This window comes from Bacillus rossius, chromosome 11 (genome assembly GCF_032445375.1).
Source record: "Bacillus rossius redtenbacheri isolate Brsri chromosome 11, Brsri_v3, whole genome shotgun sequence".
Taxonomy (NCBI): domain Eukaryota; kingdom Metazoa; phylum Arthropoda; class Insecta; order Phasmatodea; family Bacillidae; genus Bacillus; species Bacillus rossius.
In genome coordinates, this window is record NC_086338.1 from 34,020,915 (window position 1) to 34,047,318 (window position 26,404).

Genomic DNA, 26,404 nt, shown 5'->3' on the forward strand with positions numbered 1-26,404 from the left:
CCGACTTGAGTGCATAATAAGCGAACTGCGTTCTGTTTGAAACATACATAACTTGTTTAAATTTGTTAAACTTACACACAGTGAAAGTAAATAACACTCTCAATTTATTCCAGTTTAATTGAAAACATATTTTGTTTCAATGATGAATTATCAATTTTGTTTCTAGTGTTTTACAATCTGAAATTAAGGGTTGGCAACATCTTGCGACTTGGCGACTTGCGTATTTTATAAACAACTGTGATTTTCTTCCGTTGTTTGCATGTTGCGTTGTTGTGACGTTGAAAAAGCACCATTATGCATGAAGGCTTAGAGGCGACGGGACCTCCAGGATTATAGAGCGCTCCCGACCACTCTGACACCGTGTCCGTGATTATAATTAGAGTCACGCCGCGGTTTTGGGATCGAACCCGCGGCCCTCGTCACATGAGCGTAACATGCTAGCAATCACCACCCTTACTACGTTAGTTTAGTAGTTTAATAAAGTAATAAATTAATATTGGAACTATTTTTTAAATGTTATTTAAATATTATCTTTTCTATTTATATGATCCGCCTGAAACTGTAGAAGTATGAGAAATATTGGCACAGCCTCCTTGTAATGTTCGGTCTCTCACGCCATATTATTTTTTCATCATTAATTTTTTTTTAAAGAGCTAGTTCTGAAATTTCAACTCTATATCTTCCTTGCATTTTTTGTTCTGCGAAAATATTTTCAACCGACATTCACTTAGTGTGTCTTGGGTGTAAAAGGTCGTGCAAGTCATGATAGTTACGAATTCAAGGGAGGTATAGATTTGAATTTGCGTAAATAGCTTTTTTTTTTTTTTTTAAAAATTGGTTGTCTGAAAAGTTGGTTTACGGACGATAGTTTAACGTGACGTCATAACAAACATTGATGAAATGATTGCATACTTTTATGAATAAAATCGAATCATTTTTATTGAATTATCACTATTTTGTATGGATACAAAGGAGTGAAATGAAATCTACAATTTAATATATAAATTGACTTTTATTTGCACTCATTAATTCAAATATGTTTATTACTTTTACGAACAGATTATTTTCACTATAACTTTTATTAATGTTTGCTATTTAACTTCCAATCTGTGTTATTCTGTTAAGGATAGGACGATGATAGGAAAAGTAGGAAACGAATGGGAGTGTTTCAAGTTTAATGTGCCTCGAAAAAGTCAAATCGATGGTTGTTCCAATCGAGTGGAAGAGAGATAGATGCGGCGCAAGCGTACAATGAGCGTACGGGACAATGTGCGTAACGGGACAATGAGTCATTCTTTTTTGTTCGTGCAGCCGGCGTTCATAGATTTTTTAGACGTTGTCATGTCAAAAGTAATGATGGGTGTGAGCCCGGGCATTAAAGGCGTGCAAAAAGGTTTGACTGTTCTCAGATATTTTGACGGGAATCGTGGCTTCTCAGCGTGATCTGCTTGCACGAGTGTATTGGCATACAGGTTTCTTATAACAACTTTTTAGTGTTGTGACTCATGTGTACAATGCCCTGTTTGTGATTTCAGACGTACGACAGCAGACAGCTGATGGTGACGATATTCATCTGTCTGTGGGGCGTGCGGTTGTCTGGTTACTTGCTGTACAGAATCATTAAGATTGGACGCGACAAACGTTTCGACGACAAGAGAAGCAACGTCATCCGTTTCGCTGTTTTCTGGACATTCCAGGTAAAGTTATATTGTATTATTATCAGTGGTGTTGCTAAGGTGACTGGCGCCCCTGGCCAGAAATGAAAATGGCGCCCCTTCTTAGATTAAAAGAGAGGGGGAGAGGGTTCAATAATTGTGAAACCGGCGTGGTGCCCCCCCCCCCCCCCCCCCTTCCCGGCTCCGGCGCTCCTGGCGGGAGCAATCCTTGCCACCCGCTTGCTGCGCCACTGATAGTAATGAAAAAGACGTATCACAAAATTTGGGTTAGCGTTACTACAAAAATAGTATGGTCAATGACTCGTGATCAGGAAATGTGGATGTTTTGAAATGGGAGCGCTCGCATGTTTGTGATGTAGTGTCATGGGTTAAACCCATTTCACACGAATAAATTTTGCTTCAAATCGCATCCAGTTTAAAATTAATCCATTCCTTCCAATGGAATATAACATCACTGAAACTTCATAACCGTGGCCATCAGAATGTGGATTAAGTGGTCAGAGTTCTTAAAAGATTTTTGTTTTGGTTATATACCAAAAGGTTTGAGAGGTTGGTATCCTAAATTATTTTACTATCATTTCTTTTCTGCACATAATATTAAATGAATTAATGATATAACCTCATTAAATTATTTATTAAAGGTTTAATCTACTAAACAAAACCTTATTTAATGGTTTTTATGAGCTTAAAGATCTTCTTTATGTTAGACCTAGCATGTACTGAAAACATGTAATCATAAGGTTTATAAATTTGGATTAACCGTTTGTATGTATCCTTCATTTAATCAATAAAAATTAGGTTTTCCCAATGCCCTAAAAAAAACATCAGTTTTATATGGTTTTAGGATTACCCTTATAATTATTGATTTAATTAATGTTGGTGGTTGGCTTGTAGGTATTTTGAGTGGCCTAGCCCTTACTTACTCAGAGACACTTTCTGGCTTGCATCAACTGAAGTTTTTTTAATCATCTGATGGCAATCCTCAGTTACAACTTCTATGCGCAGTTTTCCTGTTTTTGTTGAATTAGTTGTTCATGTTCGCAAAAAGTTGCTGTTCGTCTTGTGCGAAATAGGTATTGCTACAAACACTGTACTTTACCTTCAAACTGAATGCTGATTTTGTCAATCTTTTAATCCATTTCTTCTTGAGCAGCTACTTGTTTACTCCGCATATATTCTTGTACCGCCATCAACTCGTTTCCCATATCTTTTTGTGCCTTCTTAATTTCGTTAGTTTTGCTCTTTATGACATTCTTCAACCTGTTATTGGTTGTTTCTTATTATTTGATTCTTCATTTCTGCTTGGGCATTTTTTAATTTTATTCTCCATTCCCTCCAGGCCATATTCCATCTTCCCCTAATACTCTACATTATATTTTTAATTTTCCCCTAATTTGTACTCTACTTTTTATTTTCCATTTTTCCCCTGGTTACTCTTTATTTCAGCCAAGAAAGCCATTATGTTCTTAAGTTCATCGGCCGCCATCTTTCTCATCAACATGCATTCACAAAGTAATTGTCACTTATGCCCTATTAACTTCATTCAAATTTTACCTACGACCTAGCCTTGACTTCTACTCCAAACCAACACTAACTTCATTACACTCAAAACTAATTCCTAATACTAAATTTATTTACGAATAGCTAAATTCTATATTTTATGGATTTTTATTTTATTTATTTTAATGCATTATCAGGATTATCCCTACTTCTAACACCAAATGTTACGAATGGTGAAAATAGTTCCGAAATAATAACCCAGTTAATTAACTATAGTCTTATTTATTAACTAATAATTACACTTTTTTTTTTAATTACAACAATGTCCACAAAATAGACACACATCTTTGTAGGTTCACTTTATATTCTTCCCACTGGAGCTCTGCTCGACGGTGTCACTCTCTACTGCTGGTCTCTTACCGCACACCTCGGTCTCAGCACACTGCCTCGCGCTACTCACTCGTCCGCTGCACACACAACACCTTCCCCTTCCCGGATGCTTCGCGATCCCCGATGCTTCGATCTTCGCACGCGAAGCCCGTCACCTGTCGCCCGCTCTCGTTTACCAAGGAGCTGCTCACCCTCTTCACTTCACTGCTCTTACAGGTCATCCTGACCGCTCATATACCTCTCAGCCCCGCCCTGGAAAAGTCTCGTAACCTTTAAAACTGCCGCGTCGCCAGAATACCCGACTTAACACTCTAATCTGCGAAAACTATGTTGTCCTAGTTACGCAACTTCACGCAAATGGGGCTCTGCGTACGTGCCGAACAGAGAGAGAGAGGCACCGCTGCTAATCGGATTAACGCAGAGGAACGGGCAGTTAGTGCACTGGTTGGCTGACTCGCCAGCCTCGTCACGAGCGTCGTATCTTTTAAATGATAAAAATAAGCTTTTTACACGCAGTTTTACATTTTTAAAAACAAAATAAATCACAAAGAAAAGATTATAAAAAAATGTTTGTTTGGTAAAAAAAAACTAGAATTGTGTAAACAAAAATTTAAAATTCACATGTGCACTGTATATTTACCTTAGTACCAAATTGACCTAATTCATAATCAAACAACTTCACCCAAGTCATAATTAATCAACCTCCAAATGATGTAGACAGCAAGGAAGAACTTGTGATTTGCTTTCTTCCCAGTGGGGGATTTTTTTCCAACAGCCACAGGTGCATTGCATTCTTACCGTAGTTAACCTATAAATAAAAAATAATAATTTTTAAGTGAGTTACAGTGTTATGGTATTGGATATAAATCGAAAAAATTTAGTATAATATAATCTGCAATGAAATGAATATCTCCAAATTTGTACATGGCCTCATTTGGCTCTGCAGATATGATATTTGAGTGTGTATGTATGTACGTGTGTGAAAATATCTTCATCGCACCCAGGGGCACAACAACTAAATTTCCAAAGGGGGGGGGGGGGGGGGGGGGGGCCAAATACCTTTTTATAAAGAATCATCGATCCCCCCTATTGAAGTGGGTGGTCCGGGGGAGGAAAACTTGTATTTCAAGGTGGAAAATTGTGCTATTTAAGCAGTTTTACTATCTAAAAAATTGATTACACAACACTTTCTTTGCCCCCGTTTGCCCCCACTTCAAAGTTTCAGAGGGGGGGGGGGGGGCAAATACCCTTGCCCCCCCCCCCCCCCCCCCCTGTTGTTGCGCCCCTGATCGCACCTGTAGTTCAGTTGTGGCTCTCGACCCTGCGAACTCTCGACGCGTGTATGTAGTTCTCGGGCAGCACTGAGAGCAAGAGGGCGTGTGTGGGCGCCAGGCGGTGTGGGTGTTCGTGGTGAGCCTGCCGGTGATCCTCATCAACGCGCCGCACAACACGGTGTCGCCGCCGCCGGCCGCCGGGACCCCGCGCACGGGCTCCCCGCGCACCATGACCACGCTCGACTCGGCCGGCACTGGCATGTTCGTCAGCGGCCTGCTGGCCGAGACCTACGCCGACCTGCAGAAGTTCTCCTTCCGCCAGGACCCGGCCAACAAGGGCAAGTGGTGCAACGACGGTGAGTGCAGTTCACCAGTCTGTATCGAATAGAGTAAATGTCAGGACATGGCATTCTGTGACATAGTTCCAGTCACCCGTTTACCTAGCAATCGCCATATTATCACGCCCAAAACATATTGCATACCTGGTGCTTGATAACATCTGATGATGGTTTGACGAGAACAGGGCCGGTGCAAGGTAAATTGGCGCCCTAGGCAAAAAACCTTAATGCCCCCTTCCCCCCCCCCCCCCAGGGGCCGGACACCCCAAAAAAATTTTTGCCTTGCCTCAAAATACAACACGTAAGCCTAAGATTTTGTCAACAATCAAATGTAAGCAGGCTTGTGTTTTTTTTTTTTACTTATTACAAATTTATATACAGGTCACCGTGGACTTTAAATAATTACTTATATCAATATAAACATTCCAAACTGTTACAAAAAATCCATTTTCATCTAGTTTCAATGATCGTTAAACATAATTGTATCAGCTGTTATGTGTCGTGCTGCGTTGCCCCCAGCTACTTGGTGCCCTATGTGGTTGCCTGGTTCGCCTGTACGGACGCGCCGGCCCTGAGTCTGTATCGAATAGAGAAAATGTCAGGACATGGCATTCTGTGACATTAGTTCGAGTCACCCTTTTACCTTGCAATCGCCAAATTATCACGCCCGAAACATTGCATACCTGGTGCTTGATAACATCTGATGATGGTTTGACGAGAAAGAATTAGAATCCCCATCGTTAAACACTGGCACTTCCTTTAAATATACAGTCATTTAAAACTGTTTTCCGCAATGCGAACACTATACTTCAGCCAATGTTTTGGGCGTCTAACCAAAATAATGCAGACTGTAAACTGTAGAAAATAAGTCTTCACCGGGTTACCCTGTAATCAAGCAGACATGGCCACCCTCTGGTTCTGCTTCTGTTGTTCTGTCGATAAGCCGAAATCCACACCGCAGAACAAACCGGCTTGCATTACAAGGGGTTACTGGTTAGAGTCCCAGATAAGGCATGGGTGTAAAATTTGTACTGATAGATATTTTCGAGATAAAGATATTAATTTAAATTTACTTTGAACATGTGCTATTGCTGGTTGCACTATATGTCATAAGAAAATTCACTAATGGACAAAAAAATATGAACATGCAGACACAGAAAACAAGCCAAAATCGACCTATGTTAAAATATTAAAAACTTAGACAACACAAAAAATTTAGTGAATGGAATTACTAAAAAAAATATTACAGAACAGACAGACACATGGGGAAACGACGACGACTAGAAGGTAGCAACAAGAACAGTAAATAAATACAAAAACGACATTTGCAACACAGTGCCAAACAGACTAACATAAAACCAAAGATGATACTAAACAGAAAATCTGGACAACACATGAACAACACATGCAAACCCAATGATGTGACAGTTATTCTGGACACCACAACGATGACAGCACCGACGAACACAGAGAAAATTTTAAGACAACAGTTGCAGTTTCGGGAACTGAGATATGCCCCCATCCTCAGGCACAAACAGACTCATCAAGATCAGTTCCTGAAATGTCACAAATGTCGTCTTAGGAAGCCTACTGTTTTCGCCTGTGCTGTCGTCGTTGTTGTGTCCAGATTATGTCATTTGTCACATATGTCAGTTCATGTGTGCATTCTCTTTGTTGTCCTCATTATATATTTAGTGTCATCGTTGGGTTTGTCTGTCGTTGTTGTCTTTGGTCATTGTTAACCCACTGTGACCGTCTGTGCTATAATAATTTTTGAATTTTATATGCTGTCTATGGTTTTAATGTTTTGACTGCTGCTGATTTTGGCTTGTTTTCTGCCATCTTCCCTTCTGGCCGTTACAGTTAGCATATAGCATGCTACTCTATGTACCTATCCCCCCTCCCTTGCCGTCGTTGAATGCGTTGGAGTGACGTCGCCCCTGATGCACTCTATTCTTCTACTGGTTCCCCCTCCACTGACCTAACTATTCCCCTCATACGATTGGAATTTTCGTAACATAGCTCCCTCAGCAAAGAAGTTTTATTTCAAAAAAATATTGTTGTCTGTCTTTCTGTAAATGAAAGGGAAAAAAAAATTCAATTGCCACTGGTAATTAACTCAGTCCATCTTGTTGACAGACAGTCTTTAAAACCCATGTAAACAAACAACGCACAGGGCACACTCCGACAGCTGTGGCATGCCGCGGGCGGTACTGCGACCTGGGCTTAAAATAGTGCCCCAAAGATCTATGTCGTCAACCCTAGCTCACAGCCCTTGAACACCACGAGTGCTGGGAATCCTACCACCGGAGAGGGACCATGCCTGGCTGCCTTATCTCTGCCAGGTCACCAACCTCTACACAATATACACAACCAGGCACACGAGGTTAAATATTAGTTACATCTCTAAAGCGCTAACTATTGGGCTAACATGCCTGCGCCAGTCACAAGTTGCACATTGCCTATGTTCTCATGCATACGTACACACGTAGTTCCCACAGAACGTTCACCAATATTACGTAAGGTAATTATCATATCCACCTTCATACATTGATGTAGCAAAAGCATCGTGCAAGGTAAAAAGGAACTTAGAGAAAAATTCTAAAATAATAAAAATAAAATTGTCTCAGAGGATGGATGTGCCATTGGATCAAACAACATTGTTTATACATTAACTTTTATGGTAAAGTTAAATTTATGGTTATTACAAAGGTAGCCTAGAAGTAGTTAGTGGAAACAAAAGTGACTGTGGCTCAGGTACACATAAATGTGAGGCCAATAAACTAATTTATTCAGTAAGCAAGTATATACTTAGTATACTTTGTGAGTGGGTCTACCGCAGTCTTTCCCAACAAAACTTTTTTTTTCTCGACAGCTTGATTAGAGCATTAAAGCAAAATGATAAAATATATATTTCTGGTGAGACTTTTTCAGGCTATGGAAGTATCCCTTTGAATATTATAATAGAACTTACTAAGAACTAGGCACGCTTTGCTTTGTTAAAAATATTTTATAATACTTTATTAGATATTGTTTGGACTTCACAACTAGTCATAAAGAGGGGGATGGGGGAACAATTCAAAACTAGTAATGGACATTACTGTTTGAGAACGAGTGATAATGCATTGAAAGGATAATAAGTTAATATGTAATACAGATAGTTTATTTTGAATTTGTATTTATATAAAATGTTCACAATTTTTTGAAGTTTTGCATAGTTATTATCTTCTTATAAAAATAATTATTTAGACCATGTTTCTTAGCATACACTTTAGTGTACTACATATGTGCAGAAAACATGAAAGTCTAGTGACAACTTTACGCCACTTTGTGACGAGTTGGCAAATAACATTTTAAAATACCATTGAATAACTGTCTGTGTCCGGCAACTTCCACTAAGTGCTACAGTGTAGGTAATATTGTTTTTTATTGTTCTAATTTCAGGCTTGTGGAGATTGTCAAGACACCCGAATTACTTTGGTGAAATAATACTGTGGTGGGGTATCTTTATTATATCCACAAATGTTATACATGGGATAGAGTGGATTGCCATTCTCTCGCCTATCTTCACAACACTGATCATCCTGTTCCTGTCTGGCATGCCACTACTGGAGAAGTCTTCCGATGATAAGTACAGAGAGTAAGTATCGTATGATCCAGCCTACTTAGGTAGTATTAACTTTTGTAGTTTTATTTTTCAAATAATCTAAAATTTTACATTTAGCATGCATTTAATTTTACTGGTTACTTCTTCATTACCGAAAAACCATAATCTATGTAAAAAAAAATACAGAAATAAAAAAAATAATATGCCACTTATAACTTTAGCATGTTAAAAGGGGTTATTTTTCAATGAGCAGCCTATACATTAAAGTTGCCTTGGACTGACAACCTATTAATTTTTATTCAACATAGTTGGTATCAAATGATACCTACATGATGAAATTAGAAAGAAGTAAATATTTTATGGTTTGTTGCCTTGTATACATATTTTTTAACACATGACATCTAAATTCTTATCGAAAATGTAAATATTGGATGCGATAAATTACAGTGCATTCCAGTTAATCTGCACACTTTTAAATTCTTACTATGTATGTGTTTTCTTTCAGTAAAGAATGACTTAAAACATAAAATGTTGCCCAATAATGTTTCCAGTTGGAATGATGGAATTACCTTCGGAAACTGTTTCAAAAACGTTCAGACCATAGATTAAAGTGGTGATGTAGAGCGATTCTTATTTATGCACACTAAGCAAACATTGGCTCATGATTTTCCAATGAAAATTATGTGTAAATATTTACATCAGTTTGTGTAAAAATTATTTTTGAACAATTTGTAATATTATTGAATATAAATCAGTAATTATGCACATAACATATTTAATTTACACATTAATAAAATATCACTCAATAAATGTGTTGAAATTTGGACAAACCAAGCGATAGGCCCACTAGAATTTATAGCCTCAACAACATAACAGCTTTGTCCGATCCGATACGACACACGATTTTGACGGTTCTGTTAGCAAATAAACCGTTCAATAATGGACTCAAAACATTTCTGATGTGCAGCTCGAGCGCCAGGTCTATATCCATGTTGAGACTAGCTTCAAAGCTGGACTCACAATGATCCGTTGCATCCGTCCGTCACCTGCCCATCACCCGTCCGCCCGTCAACAATGAGTGATTCACAATGGTCTGCACATCCTTTATAATATTTTTCTGTTGGGATGGTGGCAACTAATATTAAGTCTAATATTTTTGAAGAAATTTCTTTTGTAAAGGTTTACCAGTTTGACCATCATATACGCTAAGCACTTATAAATTATAAATTTTAATAAATTTTCGAGTTATGTACCATGCATTATTAATTACTTTTGTGACTCACACGATTATCATTTTGAATATCAAACTCAAACTTGTTCATAGGCAGGTTAAGAAAATAATTCGGAAGCATCTTAGCAAATAAACGAAGTGAAAACCCTTTAAAAATAAAAATATTGCTTCCAGACATTTTTCAGGTTATAGTTTCATCCGTCCATCCGTCGAAAGTTAAAGCTTGGCAATGTATTGACAGACAGACGGAGAGACGGATCATTGTAAGTCTAACTCGGTGCATCACGGACCGGCTTGTCCACAGTAACTCCGAGTACCGCTACTACAAGGCATCGACGTCCCCGCTAATCCCCATACCGCCGTCATTCTACGTAGAGGTGCCGTGGTTCCTCAAGTTCCTGCTGTGCTGCGAGTACCCGTTGTACGACTCGTTGGACGTGCCCACGCCCACCGTCGTCACTGAGTCGACGAGCATCTCGCCCAGCCAGTCGCAGGCACCGGCGTAGCTGTAGCCGCCGGCTGGTCTCCGCACAGCCGGTCCCGGCGGCTGCTCCGCCACGGCTTTGTGATGCGCGGCCTGAAGTCGGCTGGCTGCAGACCGTTGCCCCCGGAAACGAGAGGCTGGGAAACAGCACTTTCCACTCCACACATGAGAGTCGGACGAGCCAACGCTGACAGGACGTTACAATTTTTGCAATTAGAAAAAAAATGTCACTAACATATCTCCCTCACACAGAGCGCAGTAACTTAGATACATTAAATAAACATAACACAGTAACCTCTGCACAATGTTGCAGAAATGTTTTAGACAGCAAAATTAGAGGCACTTTTCTATGACATTGCTTAAATGTTACAATGTTTCAAAAATGTAGTAATGTTTGCATTCATGAAACATTTCTGAAAAATTGTTTGCTCTATGGATTGTTCTTGTTTTGCTCTGGGAAAGAGATAAAAGCATGTAGCTAGGTTTTTTGGGGGTTTCTCTCAAATTGGAGGTGCAAATTAGATTGTTTTTTAAAAATTGGTCCGAAGGGATTCTTTAACATTAGTTATTTAAAGTGTCATTTGAAAACTATGAAATGTAAAACAACACAGCCCTTTTGTTGCTGTGGTCTTTTGTTTCTGTGGTCACTAAAAAACTGAAGTAGTTCTGTGCTTGCTAATCACAAAGGTGAAGAAGTGTTTGGTGAAAGTTTGTGGTTTGATCTTGTGGTCATCCGTGTCGGTACGAGATCACATGGGGCTCCCACTAACTCTTTACATTGTTCACTAGTATTTTAGTAATTGAAACTTTAGAAATAGAAGAGAAGTGAATATAATCATTCGGACATGTAAGAAAATGGTTTGTTCAGAATATACACTGTATGTCATAAGCTCAAGTACAGAAAACATAGAACATCTCTTGATCATTCCATGGAAACTTCACATGTTATAATAAATTTCAGTAAGATAGCCCATTTAGTCAAAATAATTGTAATTATTTTAATAAAAGCCCAATTCAACAACGATGCTGCAATTAATCTAATACTGTTATTCTAAGGAGTTTAAAATACTCGGTAATTATTGTCAATTCTCAATTACAGTGCATGTAAGTATGTATCTTTTAGCGATCGTGATTTTAACCCTTTGACATATACTACATAGCTGTTATGAAGTCTCTAAAAATTGCTTTCAAGAAACATTTTAAACTGGTGTCTCCCACATTATTGGATAAAACACTTAACTGATATCCAGGAAATGTGTGCGAGTATTGCCCTCCAAAGTTTTTATCCCAACTAGAACTAGGTTTGCATGTTTAGTTAGTAAATTTTTTGGTAATGTGAAAACAATATATCCAGCTTCAATTTGAGTGCAAATTTGTTTTTCGCGTAATTATGGAAAATAAGTCTATGACACATTCAACCATGTATAAGTCACTTTTTTATGTGCATGCCAAAGAGTGAATATAGACATAGAGCAATTTTAGAGTTTTTTGCACCATTGATTAAACATTAGTTTTACCCTGTTTTTGGAATTCTAAAATCTAAGCCCAAGTATGAAAAATTAAGGAATTTGTTAGGTTTACAATACTTTTTGTTGTGTAAAAATCTTCGCTCTCTGTGTATGGCTTTTGGTAGGAGTAATTTTGTGAAAATTAACGGAAGTCGATGAATGGAAAGGAAAACATGACACAAAGGGAGCAGACCCACGTGTAGCAACATAAACACATATATAGGGTAAAACAAAATTTATTGATGTGCCAAATGAAACTTTATGATATTACAACTATCCTTTAATACCTAATATTATAATTTATAGTCATAAAAAGAAATAATGTCAACTTGAAAAATTTGTAATACAATTTAGTTAACATTGAAATTTAGAGATAGGGCAGCATTCGTCAAACTATAGAGGGACAATAAATTGTTAGCCCTAAATATATTCAACGCAATATTGAATAAAATAATTCCGTGGTTAAATTTTTAATGTTAAATCTAAAATGTTGAATCAGCTCAATAAGGTTAAGGTTAAGGTTTGTTTTGTCGTCAAACATTGTTTTGAATTTGGATTGGTTGTGAAATTATATTCTGGTGTTGAAATGCGAGATGGTCGCTATTGCCACCTGTGTTCTGGAAGTTGAGGGACAAAACAACGCACAATTTCCCACAAGCGAAAAATATCAGATCCGCTCAAGAATTGATTCTTGGCTGGCCAGCCAGAGGACCTGAACCCTGAGGTAGCAGGTCAGACAGCTCTGCTGATGTAATCGTTAATGAAGTATTTGGTAGTAGAATGAAAACTGAAGTTCAAAATTACTCAAGGGGCTCAAACACATGTTTGGCGGTTCAAAACTGTGGGTATATTTGCATGTGTGTGTGTACTTATTCTTTGCTTCACATGCCACATGTATTATTGAAGTGAAACCTTTTTGGGCACGATGGGAGTAAAATTTCAAAGCCAAATTTTAATGCAAAGTTTTCATGAAACATTGTTGTGAAACAATTTCTTGCTAACCCTACTTGAACTAGGTGTATTTGTTTGGAAGGGATCTGGGTTAGGAAAGACTAGGTTTGTTCCAAGCCGAAGCCTTTACGCCTAAACATCCTGGGTTTCAGCCATGCATGAAGGGTAGCATGCATTGTTTGCTGTGTTCAGGGATTGGCCAGCCATGGCAGCGAAAGATGCCATGACTAACTCCCCTATGTTTAACTCTAGACTGTAGCTGAGCACTTTCATGCGGGATGCAAAAAAATCATGCATTAAAATCAAGCAGGTTGGTTACAGGAAACAGAAGGCTGTTCTGAAAGAAGAGTTGGACAGAATAGAAAGAAACTACTAAGTAAGGGGACGCTAAAAGGACGGATAATGGTTTTGGCGGGTGCAGAGAACTCGCCAGTCATTGTTCACTTAAGCAGGCTCCACCTGGGTACTTTAAACCCTGTCACACTGCAGGGATAGGCGGGTTACGGCAGTAGGGACCCGACTTGCTGGCATCTAGTAAGGGAGTGCTTGGGCAGAGGGCAACACAGCGGGGTTTGAGCTTATTGTTGTGCACCATGCCGAGGGACCATATTCGCAAGAAAATTGTGTTTTCAAGTACGTTAATAAGGTTCGCAGGCTTTCACAGCCATTTTCTGAAGTAGCTTGGGTTCTGGGTTGTAGCCACATCCTTGGCGTATAATTCACAGACGTTTCGGTAGACATTGCAGTCGCCATCATCAGGGAGCAGTTATCTACTTACAAGTTATCCTGCCTTTATATATGTACTCTAGTCTGAGGGGTAGGTGCTTCCTGATTGGCTGCAGCTGTGTGCCTTCCTTTCTTCTGGTTGGCTGGGCTGTTTTGCCAATCAGGGGCGATCTGTTTGATGTTGGTTGTGGAGCTATGTTTTGAGGATTTCTAAAGAGAGGGTTCCATATTTTGCTTAATTTGTAGCCTTTTTCTCTATTAATGTTTGCTGGGTGTTTTAATATTTCTACTGATTCTCGAATGTATCTTTTCTTGTACTGTCGGATTCCACACCATATCCAACATCACTTCCAAACTGATACATAAAGTCTAGTTGTGGAAAATCTCAATTGAGTTCGTTAATGGATAATATCCGACCACAGGGGTAGAAATGGAGGTTTTTTTTTTTTGAAAAACAGAAAATTCTCTGTAACTCCCTTAATATGATGAATATCACATACATTTGAACTTATTATAACTCATGGGATTAATACCAAAAGCTTTTGTCTGAAAAAGTTGTTGATACCAACAAACATAACTGCAAGGGGTGGAAATAACGAGGGTAGAAAGATCAAATGTCTTTACTTTTTAAAAAAAATAGATATACCATCAAGTCCATTATAATTTATTGTAAAACTCTTACATTTTACCTAAAATCTTTGGCTGTAACAATTTTGATGAAATGAACTATTACCGTAAAAACAGGGGTTGAATTTTTTAAAAAAATTTAAAACTTTGTTACTATCAAATTTGTCGGAATTTATTAATAACATTCTCAATATTACCCTAATCTTTGTCCAAAAATTTTTTATACAACCATGTATTAATTAGTACAAGGGATAAAAAATAGTGTTTGAAGATTAAAAATAATTGCACAACTACCTTTGTAGATATATTATGAAATTTGTTAAGACATTCAATGCTTGATACATTAAGTTAAAAAAACATTCAAAATATTTTAGCTGCATGGAATATGATAAAATGTTTATTCAGTATTTTTTTAAATATTGGTGGAACATATAAGTGGTTATCTACATTAAGTTCTTAAAATGTTCTAGGAGTTTATAGAAGTTTCCAAAACATTTCCAGAAGAAATACGTATTTTTAAATCTGCCTATGCCTGTAGGCTGTACCAAAAGGGACTTTTTTTTTAAGTGGCTGTTTTCAAGTGGAATTAATTTTGTTGTTGGACAATAATAATACATATATGTATTAGTTTTTATTCAATCACAGGAAGCAAGACATTGTTAGCTTGCTTAATGGCTATGGCCATTGATATATCTATTGTTATTTTTGGTATTTTCGTTAATTTTGTACTGCTGTTTCTTCTTCTATAGCCTACTATTAAATTAGCTGCAAGAAATAAGAATTCTAAGTGAAGTGCAAAATGTGCCCTAAGTCTGTGTACATACTCCCATGATGGTTAAGTGTGAGAAAAAACATGCGTACGTTAAAATGTGAAAATTTAAGGTAAGGCATTTATGCATGTATTGCTAACACGTGTTGCCTTGTAAGTGTATTTTGTACATGGGAGTTTGCTGGTTCCCAATACACAAAAAAAACCTTCGCTGTGGTCAATAAAGCTAGAGGGATGTTATTTTATTAGATAGAGAAGATACATTCTTCTCAAATATCTACTATCCTGTAGAAAAAAGCATAGATAGCATATTTTACTCTATGAACTCAAATAAATTAATACTATTGAAAGTTAATACCGAGATGCTAAATTTAAATTTGACTCGTGGCCTCGTATTGCATATAGTTTCGTTTGTAAAGTTTGATGTCAGCAATAATAATTAATGTAATTATTACTTGTAGAGATGCCAATCAGACAGCCTATAATTATTTCACATTATGCAAATCTGTATCCTCCGTAAGTAGTATGTAAATGCCGGTCCGGAAACTGGTGCCAGTGCGTGGTGTCGTGACGTCACAATCCAATATGGCGGTCACCGACACCACACACGGGAACCAGTTTCCGGACCGCATTTGCATACTACTTCTGTATCAGTATTTTTATACGTCTAGATGAGGAAAATAGCATGTACATATCAGCTAGAATTAAAGTAGGAACATTTTCCCTCCATTTAAAACGTACAAAATGTTAATAATAGTTTGTAAATCTGATATTTAGAGGTGAGATTAAATTGTGATTAGCACTGACATGCTAGTTTATTCATTATATAACACTAAGTTAAAAATAAGAAATAAGTTCAAAATAATCCATTGCATTAAATATTTAATATCTTTTTGTTTATTTTTTTCTTTTATCAAAGGCTTTTCAAGTAAAAAGTTAAAATGATTTGGTAACTGTTAGAAAATAGCAGCTATATCATCTGAGGCCAAAATTGTAACACATGAAATTGCATTAATAAAAGCAATATAGACTAGTATCCAAAATAAGAATTTTAAAAAAGGTGAAATTCACTTTTGTGAAGCATGAGCACTAGTTATTTTCAATAAAATTAATTATGTTAATACATATGTATATGAAATCATAAAATCTTGTCTCTAGGTATAGTACATTGTGTAAAATGTTAGTACTCATTGGTTTGTTGTTAAGTGATGACCAATGTAATCTCTTGGATTGAGAAGTCAAAGGTTTGAATAAAATAGTGACTACATTAAAATACACTGTAGGTCATTAAATTGCCACAAAAAGTGCCAAAGTTACGCAATCACATTCTAGCAAGCACATGTAGTTTTCACTTCTGGATGTTCGCATACTTTATTGATAGTTAAATGGGCACTTATGGAAACCCTGATTAGTATCTTATTTCTGTCTTTTGTGTATCCTTCCACCTTATGCTAGAGTTAATATTGTTGGGAGCCATGTGATCCTTCCAAGCTTCCTTTTTGAGTGTCCTTCAAACTTTACTGTATGTAAACCAGAAAATGATTAAGAGAAACTGTGCATCATTATGGAAATTATATATGAAATCGTCAAAACTGTTTCTCACAAAACAAGCAGTTTCGTAGCCAACAAATTTTTTTTATCAGTACACCCACACATAATATATACAAAATAACAAAATTATTTTGAAGTAAACCATTCATTAATGCCACGATGTATTAAAAATATCTTTGTAGCAGACTCAAAATATTTATTCATTTTTATGATGGATTAGTACGAAGTTCAAAGCTAGACAGCATGGGCTGATATCACACTAGTAGTCAATGACTTTTAATTTTCATTTATTGCTTTAAGCGCTATTTTTATAAGTTTTACATGATACCTTCTCACATTTGTTGGCTGGTCACAAATATTTTCTATGGATACTACTTACTAAGTGTAAAATATATGTGTGTGTGAGCGAATCTTTCTGTACTTGCCAGAGATGTGTAACATCTAACCTCGGTAACTAGCAAATTCATGTGTTCTCATGTTGCAAATACGCTTATAATATGAAACTCTGACACAAAATGTAACGTACAATTCTTTAAAATGAATTTTGTGTTTTCAAATCATTCTATCAGCAGAACGAAATGTTAAACGGAAAGCTATATAATGAAACGGCTCCAATAAAAGCAAAAAAGACTTGAAAAAAATTACTAAAACGCGGTTTTGCACTTTACTTTCAGCAATAAATTTAATTAAAAATACTGCCCATCTTGTTAAAATTCATTAAACAGTTAATACTACATACTAATTATCCCATTGACTTTGTGAACTTTGGTCGCGCCACCGGCCACAAATGGCAACATCGGTGTTACACATTTCCGTTTCATGACAATTCTGTTCCATTCACGAAATTACTCTTACCAAATACCGTATAGCGAGAACCAAGATGTTACACGTCAAGAATTGTAACAGAGCAACAAACGCAAGAAAATGAATGATGTTTGAATTTACAGAAATAGCCATTACAGCAAAATGAAATCAACTTTGCGTGTGGTACCATTTTTTGTAGGCAGTTTATTTTCAGCTCAGCTTCTTCCAGTCTAATTTCTTAAACCATGTTTCGTTACTATACCCAGACCTGCCGCGGCTACATACTCAACGAGGTGAAGCTGGCGATGACTTGGGATATACTAGGGGCGCGGTTACACGGGACCCAGAACTACTTCAGGTGAACATGTTTAAGTAAACACGTTTACAAACGCGAAAGTGTGCGGTTACACGGTAGTTGCTGAAAAGTGTGTTTAGCTCTAAAACCGATTGTCTACTGTCAACGAATGACTGTGTTGTTGATCTCTATTTTTTAATTGCATCCAGAAAACGCGGGATTTTCTCACTTGTTTATACAGCATTATCAGCAGAAATGAAATGTGTTTACATATTGCTCAATATTTTTTTACAAATCGGGAATTCAAACATGCACAGTAAAATTTGTAAACTTATTTTTTATTATTTTTTGAGCGAGAGTACCTATCTCAGTTTTAAGAAAATTAAGGTCAGGATAAATTAAAAAATATGTATAATTATCTGTTGGTTTTTTTGTTGCATTCGGTAAAATATTACTCGAACTTGTGCCAGAAACACTTTCCATCTAGAATTTCTGCAAAAGACTGTTTATATTCTAACCAGCCAATCAGAGGCTAATGTAGAAGATATGTCGATCTGAACTACTTTGCCAACCTGTTTAAGTTAAATGAGAAATGGCCTCTAACGAAACATGTTCAGACTGTGTGTAACCGCACTCAACAGCTGAACATGTTCACCTGAAGTAGTTCAGACTCCCGTGTAACCGCGCCCTAGAGCTGTAGCAAACCGTATGTATTCGTTACTGAGTAACGGGTGCGGCATCTAGTAACGAGTAACGAAACTTTACACACGAATGCATTTCGTTACTCGCATCTTTCGTATGTTTCACGCATGCGCGCGCGTATTCGTTACAAAGAACGATGTTTGTTTATTAAGAAAAGTATAATTTGGAAATTCGTCGTCCAAGTTTTTTACTGTTTATTAAAGGTATTGTGTGTGTAGACAAAGTTTGGGATTGGAACAGAAACAACGTAAGAAAGTATTTTTTACAAATTATAAATATGTATGTTTTTGTTTTTTATTATCACGTATTTTCACGTTTTTTGTTCTTATCTTAAAAGATATATTATAATAAAGCTGCTATAATGAGATTTTATTGTTTCATGGTTAACAAAAGCTGTTAATTATCAAATACTTTTAATTGTTTATATTCGATTTATTATTATTTACGCGACGTCATACTGTACGCGTACGAAATACGACTCGATTCGATGCTATGTACCATGTCATGCGGTATCAGAAGTAACGAGTAACGATACGAAAGTAACGAGTACTAATTGTTATAGTAACGAATACATACGGGTACACATTTTTTCGTTACTTTTACACCTCTAGGATATACTGATCATAATTAGATGTTCACTTGTTTTTGGTATTTCTTTTCCCATCACCGAAAACAATCTTTATCCTATTCCATGGTGCCATGAATATAAAAAACTACAAAAGGAAGCACATCATTTTCAAAAAAAAATATTTAACAATAATTTGTGAATATTAGTTAAAAATAGTCTAACTTGAGTTCCTTGTCCTTGCTTTATTTAATTTATTTAATTTATTTTTTACTTCGGGAAGTTTACTAATAAATACGCCCATGTTTAGAGATATATTATATATAATATCTCTCCTTAGAAGTTAAAAAGGAGGCATTGTTATTATTTATGGGGGAGCTAATGACCTGGTGATCAAATATGGGGTAAAAAATTGATGGTAAACTGGAGAGGTGGTTGGTTGAAGCAAGGGAAACATGGGGATGGAGCTTATACTCAGCAGAGTACTGCCAAATTAGTTCAATACTAGTGACGTCCCTTGGCCTATGATCCCTAATTTCCTGTCTGCGAAATGTCCTACTTTGCCCATGTAGCTCTCGTCGGTGAGGGAGTGAGTTCAGGCCAACGTGGCCGGGACCGGAAAGTAATATGCCAGGAGGGAACTTGCGTATGTGGAAGGAATGGTAGATGGTAACAAAAATAATGCGATAATGTCCGTTTTCACGAGCTCCTTTTATTCCTTGAAGAATCCTGTTGCAGCCTTGCCGGCACGTCGCGAAACGAGCGTCCTCCTCTGCCGCGACCCGGACTCCAGGAAACAAGCACTTGGAGACAAAATGAGAACCGGCGTAAAAGCGAATGCGGTCCCGTAGCGAATCGTACCGGTTACGAAAAGTTCGGCGGTGCTTCGTAGCATGTACGCGACTCGTGACGTATGCGTAGATGACTCTATTATAACGATATATACAGATTAAGAGAGTAGGAAAGTCCAGACGTGCACTGCGTTCGTCTCGAGCGGAATGAGTTGCGGAGTTACGAAGACGCGATCTTGTTAACGAGGCTTATCGCGAGGAATCCTGTCACAGCCTGGACGACCACGGTAGACGAACGTTTCATCCTCGCTGTGACCCGGACCCCATATTACCTCTCGCGGAGCGGAGCGAAGGAGGTCCGCTCCGTGCGACTCCCAGTAGGCAACTGCCTGACGCTCCGCCGCCCGCCCGCGCGGGCTGCGGAGGGGAGGAAGGGGAAACGGGCCGGCGGGGAAGACGCGACTCGCGCGGCGGGCCAGGCTTGCCGATCTACATGATATGGCACAGCACTTGGATGAGTTAAAGAATTAATACAAGAGAAGTATTTACACCTCATTTAGACATTCGTGGAGGCTCGTGGTCACTTAAATAAAAGACATAAAAACATAACTATTTATACACTGTGATGTCTGCTGACGTACCAGGGCGCACGCGGGTGCGTCCCTGCTCGTAGCACTGCACTTAGGTTGCACTGGTATTGCAAGAGAGGACGTTGACGAGGCACAATGGCCCGAAGGAGCCGAGGAGACACTTGGGTTGACGTCACTAGATCTGATGCAGGTAAGACTAGTGGAGGTAGTAGTGAGTAACATAGTGATGGAGGGTATCAGTGATCACAGGATCCCTTTGGTGGAGCTAGAAATTGAAGGAAGGTGGAGAAGAGACAGGGAGACAGTGGTAAAAATGTGGAGGAGAGCAGATAAAACTGGAACTTAGAGGCTCCTGATGGTAGAGCATAAATGGTGGACAAGGAATTTAGAGCATGATGAAAAATGGACTACTTTGAAGGACATAATGGTAAGGTATGTAGTATGATTTTGCCGGAAAAAAATGTTGGGAAAAGGGGATGACCCTCCATACTATGGAAGAGATGTAAAGGTGGCAAAGCATAAAAGTAGATGGCTTTTCGATAGACCCAGGAAGTTGGAGAAATAAATGAAGGCAGCAATGAGGGAACTGGGGAAGAAAACAAAGGAGGCATGCATTCTAAGGCTGTTAGAGGAAGGGGTGAGGGAGAATTGGGCTGATAAAAGGTATAGTTGCTACAGAAACAATATCTGTTATTTTTTGTAAGTAGAGAGGTAGGGAATGGAGGAAAGGGCAAAATGCCAGATGACATATGGATGGAAGATGTGATGGATAAGATTAGAAGGCTAATTGGGAGAAAGTGGCAGGACCAGATGGAATAGGGCCAGCTGCATCAAGTGGAAAAAAATATGGGGGGGGGGGAGGCAAAAACTTTAAAGTATTTTTTACAAGAATTTCGCGTATGGGAATTCACCGAAGCAATGAAAAGGAACAGTGGGGTACTGTTTATATTTAAAGGCGGAGGGGACAAGGCGAATCCAGAAAACCACAGGTCAGTCGGCTTGACATCCAGTGTTGTGAAGATAAAGGAGAGACTAATAGCCAGTGATGGATATGGCAAATAAATGGGTTTGTTGGGATAGATGGGTGGATGACAGGCAACATTGATTTCGGAAGGAATACTCGCGCAAGACTCAGATGGCTGAGCTACTAAATGACCTGGTAGAAGCAATGAATGGGAGGAAACAGGTAGATATTTGTTGAATGGTGCTGAATAAATAAGAAAAGTTTTTTTTTTTTTAGCATCTGGACGTAAAGGTAATTTCCAATAACCATGTGTTGGAACAATCGCAGTGAGAAACTTAGCACTCATGAGTTCTTTACTGAAGGTGGGACTCTGTCCTTGATGGTTATGTAATTGAGATAGTAAGCCATTAGATATAATCTCATAGGATCATCCGTTTTACACACTGAAACAATTTGACTTCAATGTGGACTTTGTGCACTCTTTATTACACCCCAGTCTAACATTTTGTATAAATACTTAAGTGCTTCATACACATTCCACAGATATTGTAAAGGGTTTGTTAAAAAAAAAGAAGGGTGGTCTATAGTTCAATTTTAGTTGATACTTAGTACCTAGACACCAGGCAAATTGCTGAATGTGCATTAGTGTTTTAATATAATACAATCTACTCTCATTGCATTTGCATTACACCAAAGCAATGATTTTGATGAAGTATACCATCCTGTAAAGAAGAAAGTTATATTTGGAATAAAAAGAAAGGGTGTTTAGAGCACCAGACAATGTTATAACTAGACATACTGTGCACCGCCTCACAATCAGAGGAGCATGAGACTTCTCAAGGAGAAAACAGGTTCCACCTAAGAGGACCTAACTCTAGCTGTAGGCCTCTGGGATGCGCCGCTCACTAAATAACAACTCACTTGGAAACTTACCACACGATTTATTGAGGAAACATGTACTCAGTTCCCTCCTTGATACTGCCCGATGCAATCACAAACACTTCTAAACATTTATATTAAGTACAATGTTAAGTATGTGCCTGATAACATACTAGAGTGCTACCAAGGCTTAGGGCCTGAATTACTGAACAACATACTAATTTAAATACCTACTTCATAGATCATTTCGCGCGCAAACACAAAACAACACCAAACCGGGCAGCGCGAAGATGTACACAAAATTATGGTGCTATGAGGGCCGGTATTATGACCTCAGGCTAAATCTTCAGGTTAGCTAGCCCTCAAGTTAGGCTAGCCTCCGGTTAACGAACGAGGGGTGTATTATGACCCATACTTAGCCTGCGGTTGGCTAACCGAAACCTGACGAAGCGTGTGGTGTAATAATGGGTGTGTTGGTAATGAAATAAACCAGAATTTGGTAACTTTTGTTGCAAGACAGTTTTTTTTCCTGGTAGAATGTTGACGTCAACCCAGGTGTCGACCCAGCTCTCACAGCCCGTTATGCCGCGCCAACGCCTTCTCCTGCCCTGTGTTCCGTGTGCGACGACAGTGTTGTGTGGCTACGCAGATGGTCAAGGGGGGGGGGGGGAAGAGCAGTTCACGCGCCAGTGAAAATTAATGTAAATACTTAATAACCGGACGGGACGAATAGTTGTATATATTTTTTAACATTACTTATTGTAACTTGTGTACTTTATTATTTGAAGGGTCGTGTTTTCTTTATTGTAAATAGTTTATTATATTGTATGAAATGTTATGTAGAATAAGTTCTCACGTGTTCACCGGGCGCCAAAGCCGTGGCTTTTGCCTGTGACCAATCAGCGTGTTCCGCGGGCTCGCGAGGAGGGGTGGGACGCGGGCGCTGGGTCGCGCGAGGCGGGGAGGGAGTCAGTCGGTAGCTGGGCGCTGGAGACAGCGGACGTGTCTGCGGCATCGCTCCAAGATGGTGAGAACGGGCGCGGTGTCTCGCTGGAGTTCAGGCCTTGCCGAGAGGAAGTAATTCCTACCTTTCAGTCGTGTTGTCATTTAGGCGAGTGTGTCACCGAGTCATTTAGTCGCGGCGTGCAGTCAGTCACTTCTCTCGCGTGCGTGTTTTCTCTGGTGGTTTACGAGTCGCGGAGTTATATTTGCGGACTGGATTTTCGCCATCGTTTGCACAGTAATTTACGGGCTCTCCCGGGCACCGTGTTGTCTGATCAGTCGTTCAGCTTAGAGGGCGAGTCATATAGAGTTCAAGTCTTAGCGACGCGGGTATTGCTCGTCACGAACGGGACATCACGTATTTTTCCCATACAGTAACAGTGCGCGGAACCGGGCTTCGCCCTACAGGATCAGTCACAGGCGGGAACGTGGCAGCCCCTTGTAAAGGGTTTGTTTTACCGTATATAAAGAACCTGGAAACTGTCTTTGAGTGTGTCAATTGCTATCCTGGTGACTAAGTCCCTTGGCCACGCGGCCCGAACCCCTCTCTTCCGAACACTGAGTAGCCGGCAAAATACTATCATTCAGGGACTAGTCGGCCAGGCGACAAGTGTTGCCCAACTTGGTGGCCTATCAGACATTTTCAAACTTTCAAACTTTCAAACTTTCAAACTTTTTAAATTTTCGAATGTTCAAATTTTTCAAATTTCAAATTTTTTTAAATTTGGGAAAATCCGGTAAAGACAGTGAAAGTGCAGGTCACGTACGCCACGGGACGGGAAGGAAGGCGCGCAGGTGCAGAGGAAGTCGGCGCGACGGAGCGGCGCGACAGAGCGGCGCGGAGCGCAAGATAACAAGTCGGCTTGTATTACGGCGCGTCTCACGCCGGGATCGGTTGAGCGATAAGGCGGCGGAGATACCGCGTAACTTCAGCCGGGAGGGAAAGTGTCAGGCGAGCCTGGAACACGGAGATAACAACCGCGAAAAGGAGAACATGTTATCGGCGGCAGGGAACATGGGAAACACGTGTGCGTGGTGTGACTTAACGTATTCAGTGATAAGTGACATGAGAGGGGAGACAGAGGAGACGTGTTGGTGTCCATGGGGCACGGCGGTGAAGGGAGAGGCTCCCAAGGCGATTCACAGACAGTTCGCGGGCAGCGCCAGGGACAGTGTGACACGTGCGGACAACTACGGACAACTGCCAGTTGCCATGCGCCTTGTACAGGACTCGATGTCGTTACCAGAGTTTGCCGGAGAACCACATGAGAATCCTAGGGCACTCATCAGGGTGTGCAAAGCAAGGCTGCGACACGTGTCAAAGGACAACTGGGTGGACAAAGTGTGTGGACAGCTACGAGGCGGGGCGCGGACGTGGTGGACGGACACGGGAAGCTACGTGGTAGTGTGGGAGGAGTTCGTAAAATTGTTTGAGAGACGTTTTGACGGGCAGTCAGCACGAGTCAGTTTTCAACAGATGTTGTACAGTGAGAGGCAGGCCGAGGGCGAGGGCGTCGAAGCTTTCATTCATAAGAAGGTGCGCCTGTACCGCCGCCTGGATCCAGAGGGCTCTACTAGTGTTATTATGCCAGTGATATGTGAACTCTTATTGGCGGACTTGAGGCCATTTATGCGAGGTGCCACAGGACTAAACTTATCGGAATTCGTGGAAAGGGCCTGTGAGGTGGAAGCAGATGTACAGGCGAGTAGACTCGGAAGCGGACATCAGAGGACCCGCCGCGAACCACGAGCGGTGTACGTAGTAGCACCGGAGGACGCTTTGGCAGTAGTCCTGTACCAGACACCGACCAGCAGCCGCGGTGCGCGGACGCCGACGGCACCTAGACCAGGGATAGCAGCCCGGTGGGACGAACCACGAGCGGACAGGGAACCGCGAGGAGGCCGACCACCTCGCTGCCAGTACTGCCGCAGCACAGAACACCATTGGCATGTGGAGTGCCCCACTCGTGCCGCCGTGTGGGCCAAGATGGAGCAGGAGGGACGCAGTCCGGGAAACTCCCAGTAGGGGACAGTGACACAGCCGGCCACTGTCCCCGGGACCTTCGCCCGGCGGACCACCAGAGGGACAACACGGTGCCTACCAAATGTGACCAGGGCTGGAGCGACCCGCCCCTAACACGCCCCAGGTCCCCGACGAGGAGCAGCGTGCAGACAACAGTACCACCGGCCAATACACCACCGACAGCACCACTGTCCCCGCCAACCAACATGGCGCAGATGGCTGTGGCAGAAACCCCGCGCAGCAGAAACAACCCATCAAGGGCCACTGCCCCACACACCACGTCACCTGGCAACGTCCAGGTCTCATCAGCGGCGGCAGCAGCGCCAGCGGCGCGCGAGGCCGAGCCAGCCAGCCTGGGCAGGCTGGGCAGCGACGGGGCTGCACTTCTGCGGGTGCCTGTCTGCCTGAATGGGCGACCCATCCACGCCTTGGTGGACACGGCGGCTACCCATTCCTACGTCGCGGCTCACCTGGTGGAGGAGGGGAGCTGTCAGCCGGAGCGGGAGGAAGTCCTGCTAGCAACGGAGGGAGCCAGCGCGCCCACGTATGGGCGCGCCCAGGTAAACATCGAGATACGTGACCAGTGCAGTCGGACCACCTGTCTAGTGATGCGGAACTTACGGGAGGACCTGATCTTAGGCCTTCCATGGCTGATCCAGGAGGAGGCGAGTATCGACGACAGTGAGAGTAAGCTACATGTGGGGAGGCAGGGCCATAGAACGATGTACTGCATCGGCCGCCCACAACCCCAAGTCTCCCACACACCTATCAGACTCACGGAAATCCGCAATGAGGTTCCACAGGAGTACCAGGAGCTGTTGGAGGACGTGCTGGCCCAGCAGCCAGGGGTATTCGCCACCACTGACATGCTGAGGCGGACCACGGTAGCTGAGCATAGTATTCCAACCAAACCACTCACCCCGATTTTTGTCAAACCCCACGACTTTGGGACCAAGGAACGACAGGTCATTCAGGAGCAGATCGAGGAAATGCTCCAGAACGGGGTTATCGAGCCCAGCGAGGGGCCCTATAACAGCAGGGTAGTCATGGCCAGGAAGAAGGATGGGACATTGAGGTTTTGTGTTAATTTTAAACCCATAAATTCTGTCACCATCCCGGCACCACCCCCGTTAATAAATATCACAGACGCCCTGGCG

At 40.6% G+C, this 26,404-nt stretch overlaps 1 protein-coding gene across 4 annotated transcripts in view; it reads left to right on the forward strand.

The window, feature by feature from the left end:
* LOC134536802 (uncharacterized) overlaps window positions 1-16,354 on the forward strand; it is a 49,063-nt gene extending 32,709 nt beyond the window's left edge. For all 4 annotated transcript variants that reach the window (XM_063376738.1, XM_063376741.1, XM_063376737.1 and 1 more), the window contains 4 exons: window positions 1,536-1,697; window positions 4,959-5,196; window positions 8,623-8,818; window positions 10,321-16,354. In XM_063376738.1, coding sequence (XP_063232808.1) covers window positions 1,536-1,697; window positions 4,959-5,196; window positions 8,623-8,818; window positions 10,321-10,522 — 798 coding nt within the window. In that variant the 3' untranslated portion in view covers window positions 10,523-16,354. The remainder of the gene's footprint in view (window positions 1-1,535; window positions 1,698-4,958; window positions 5,197-8,622; window positions 8,819-10,320) is intronic.
* Window positions 16,355-26,404: the final 10,050 nt, after the last annotated feature.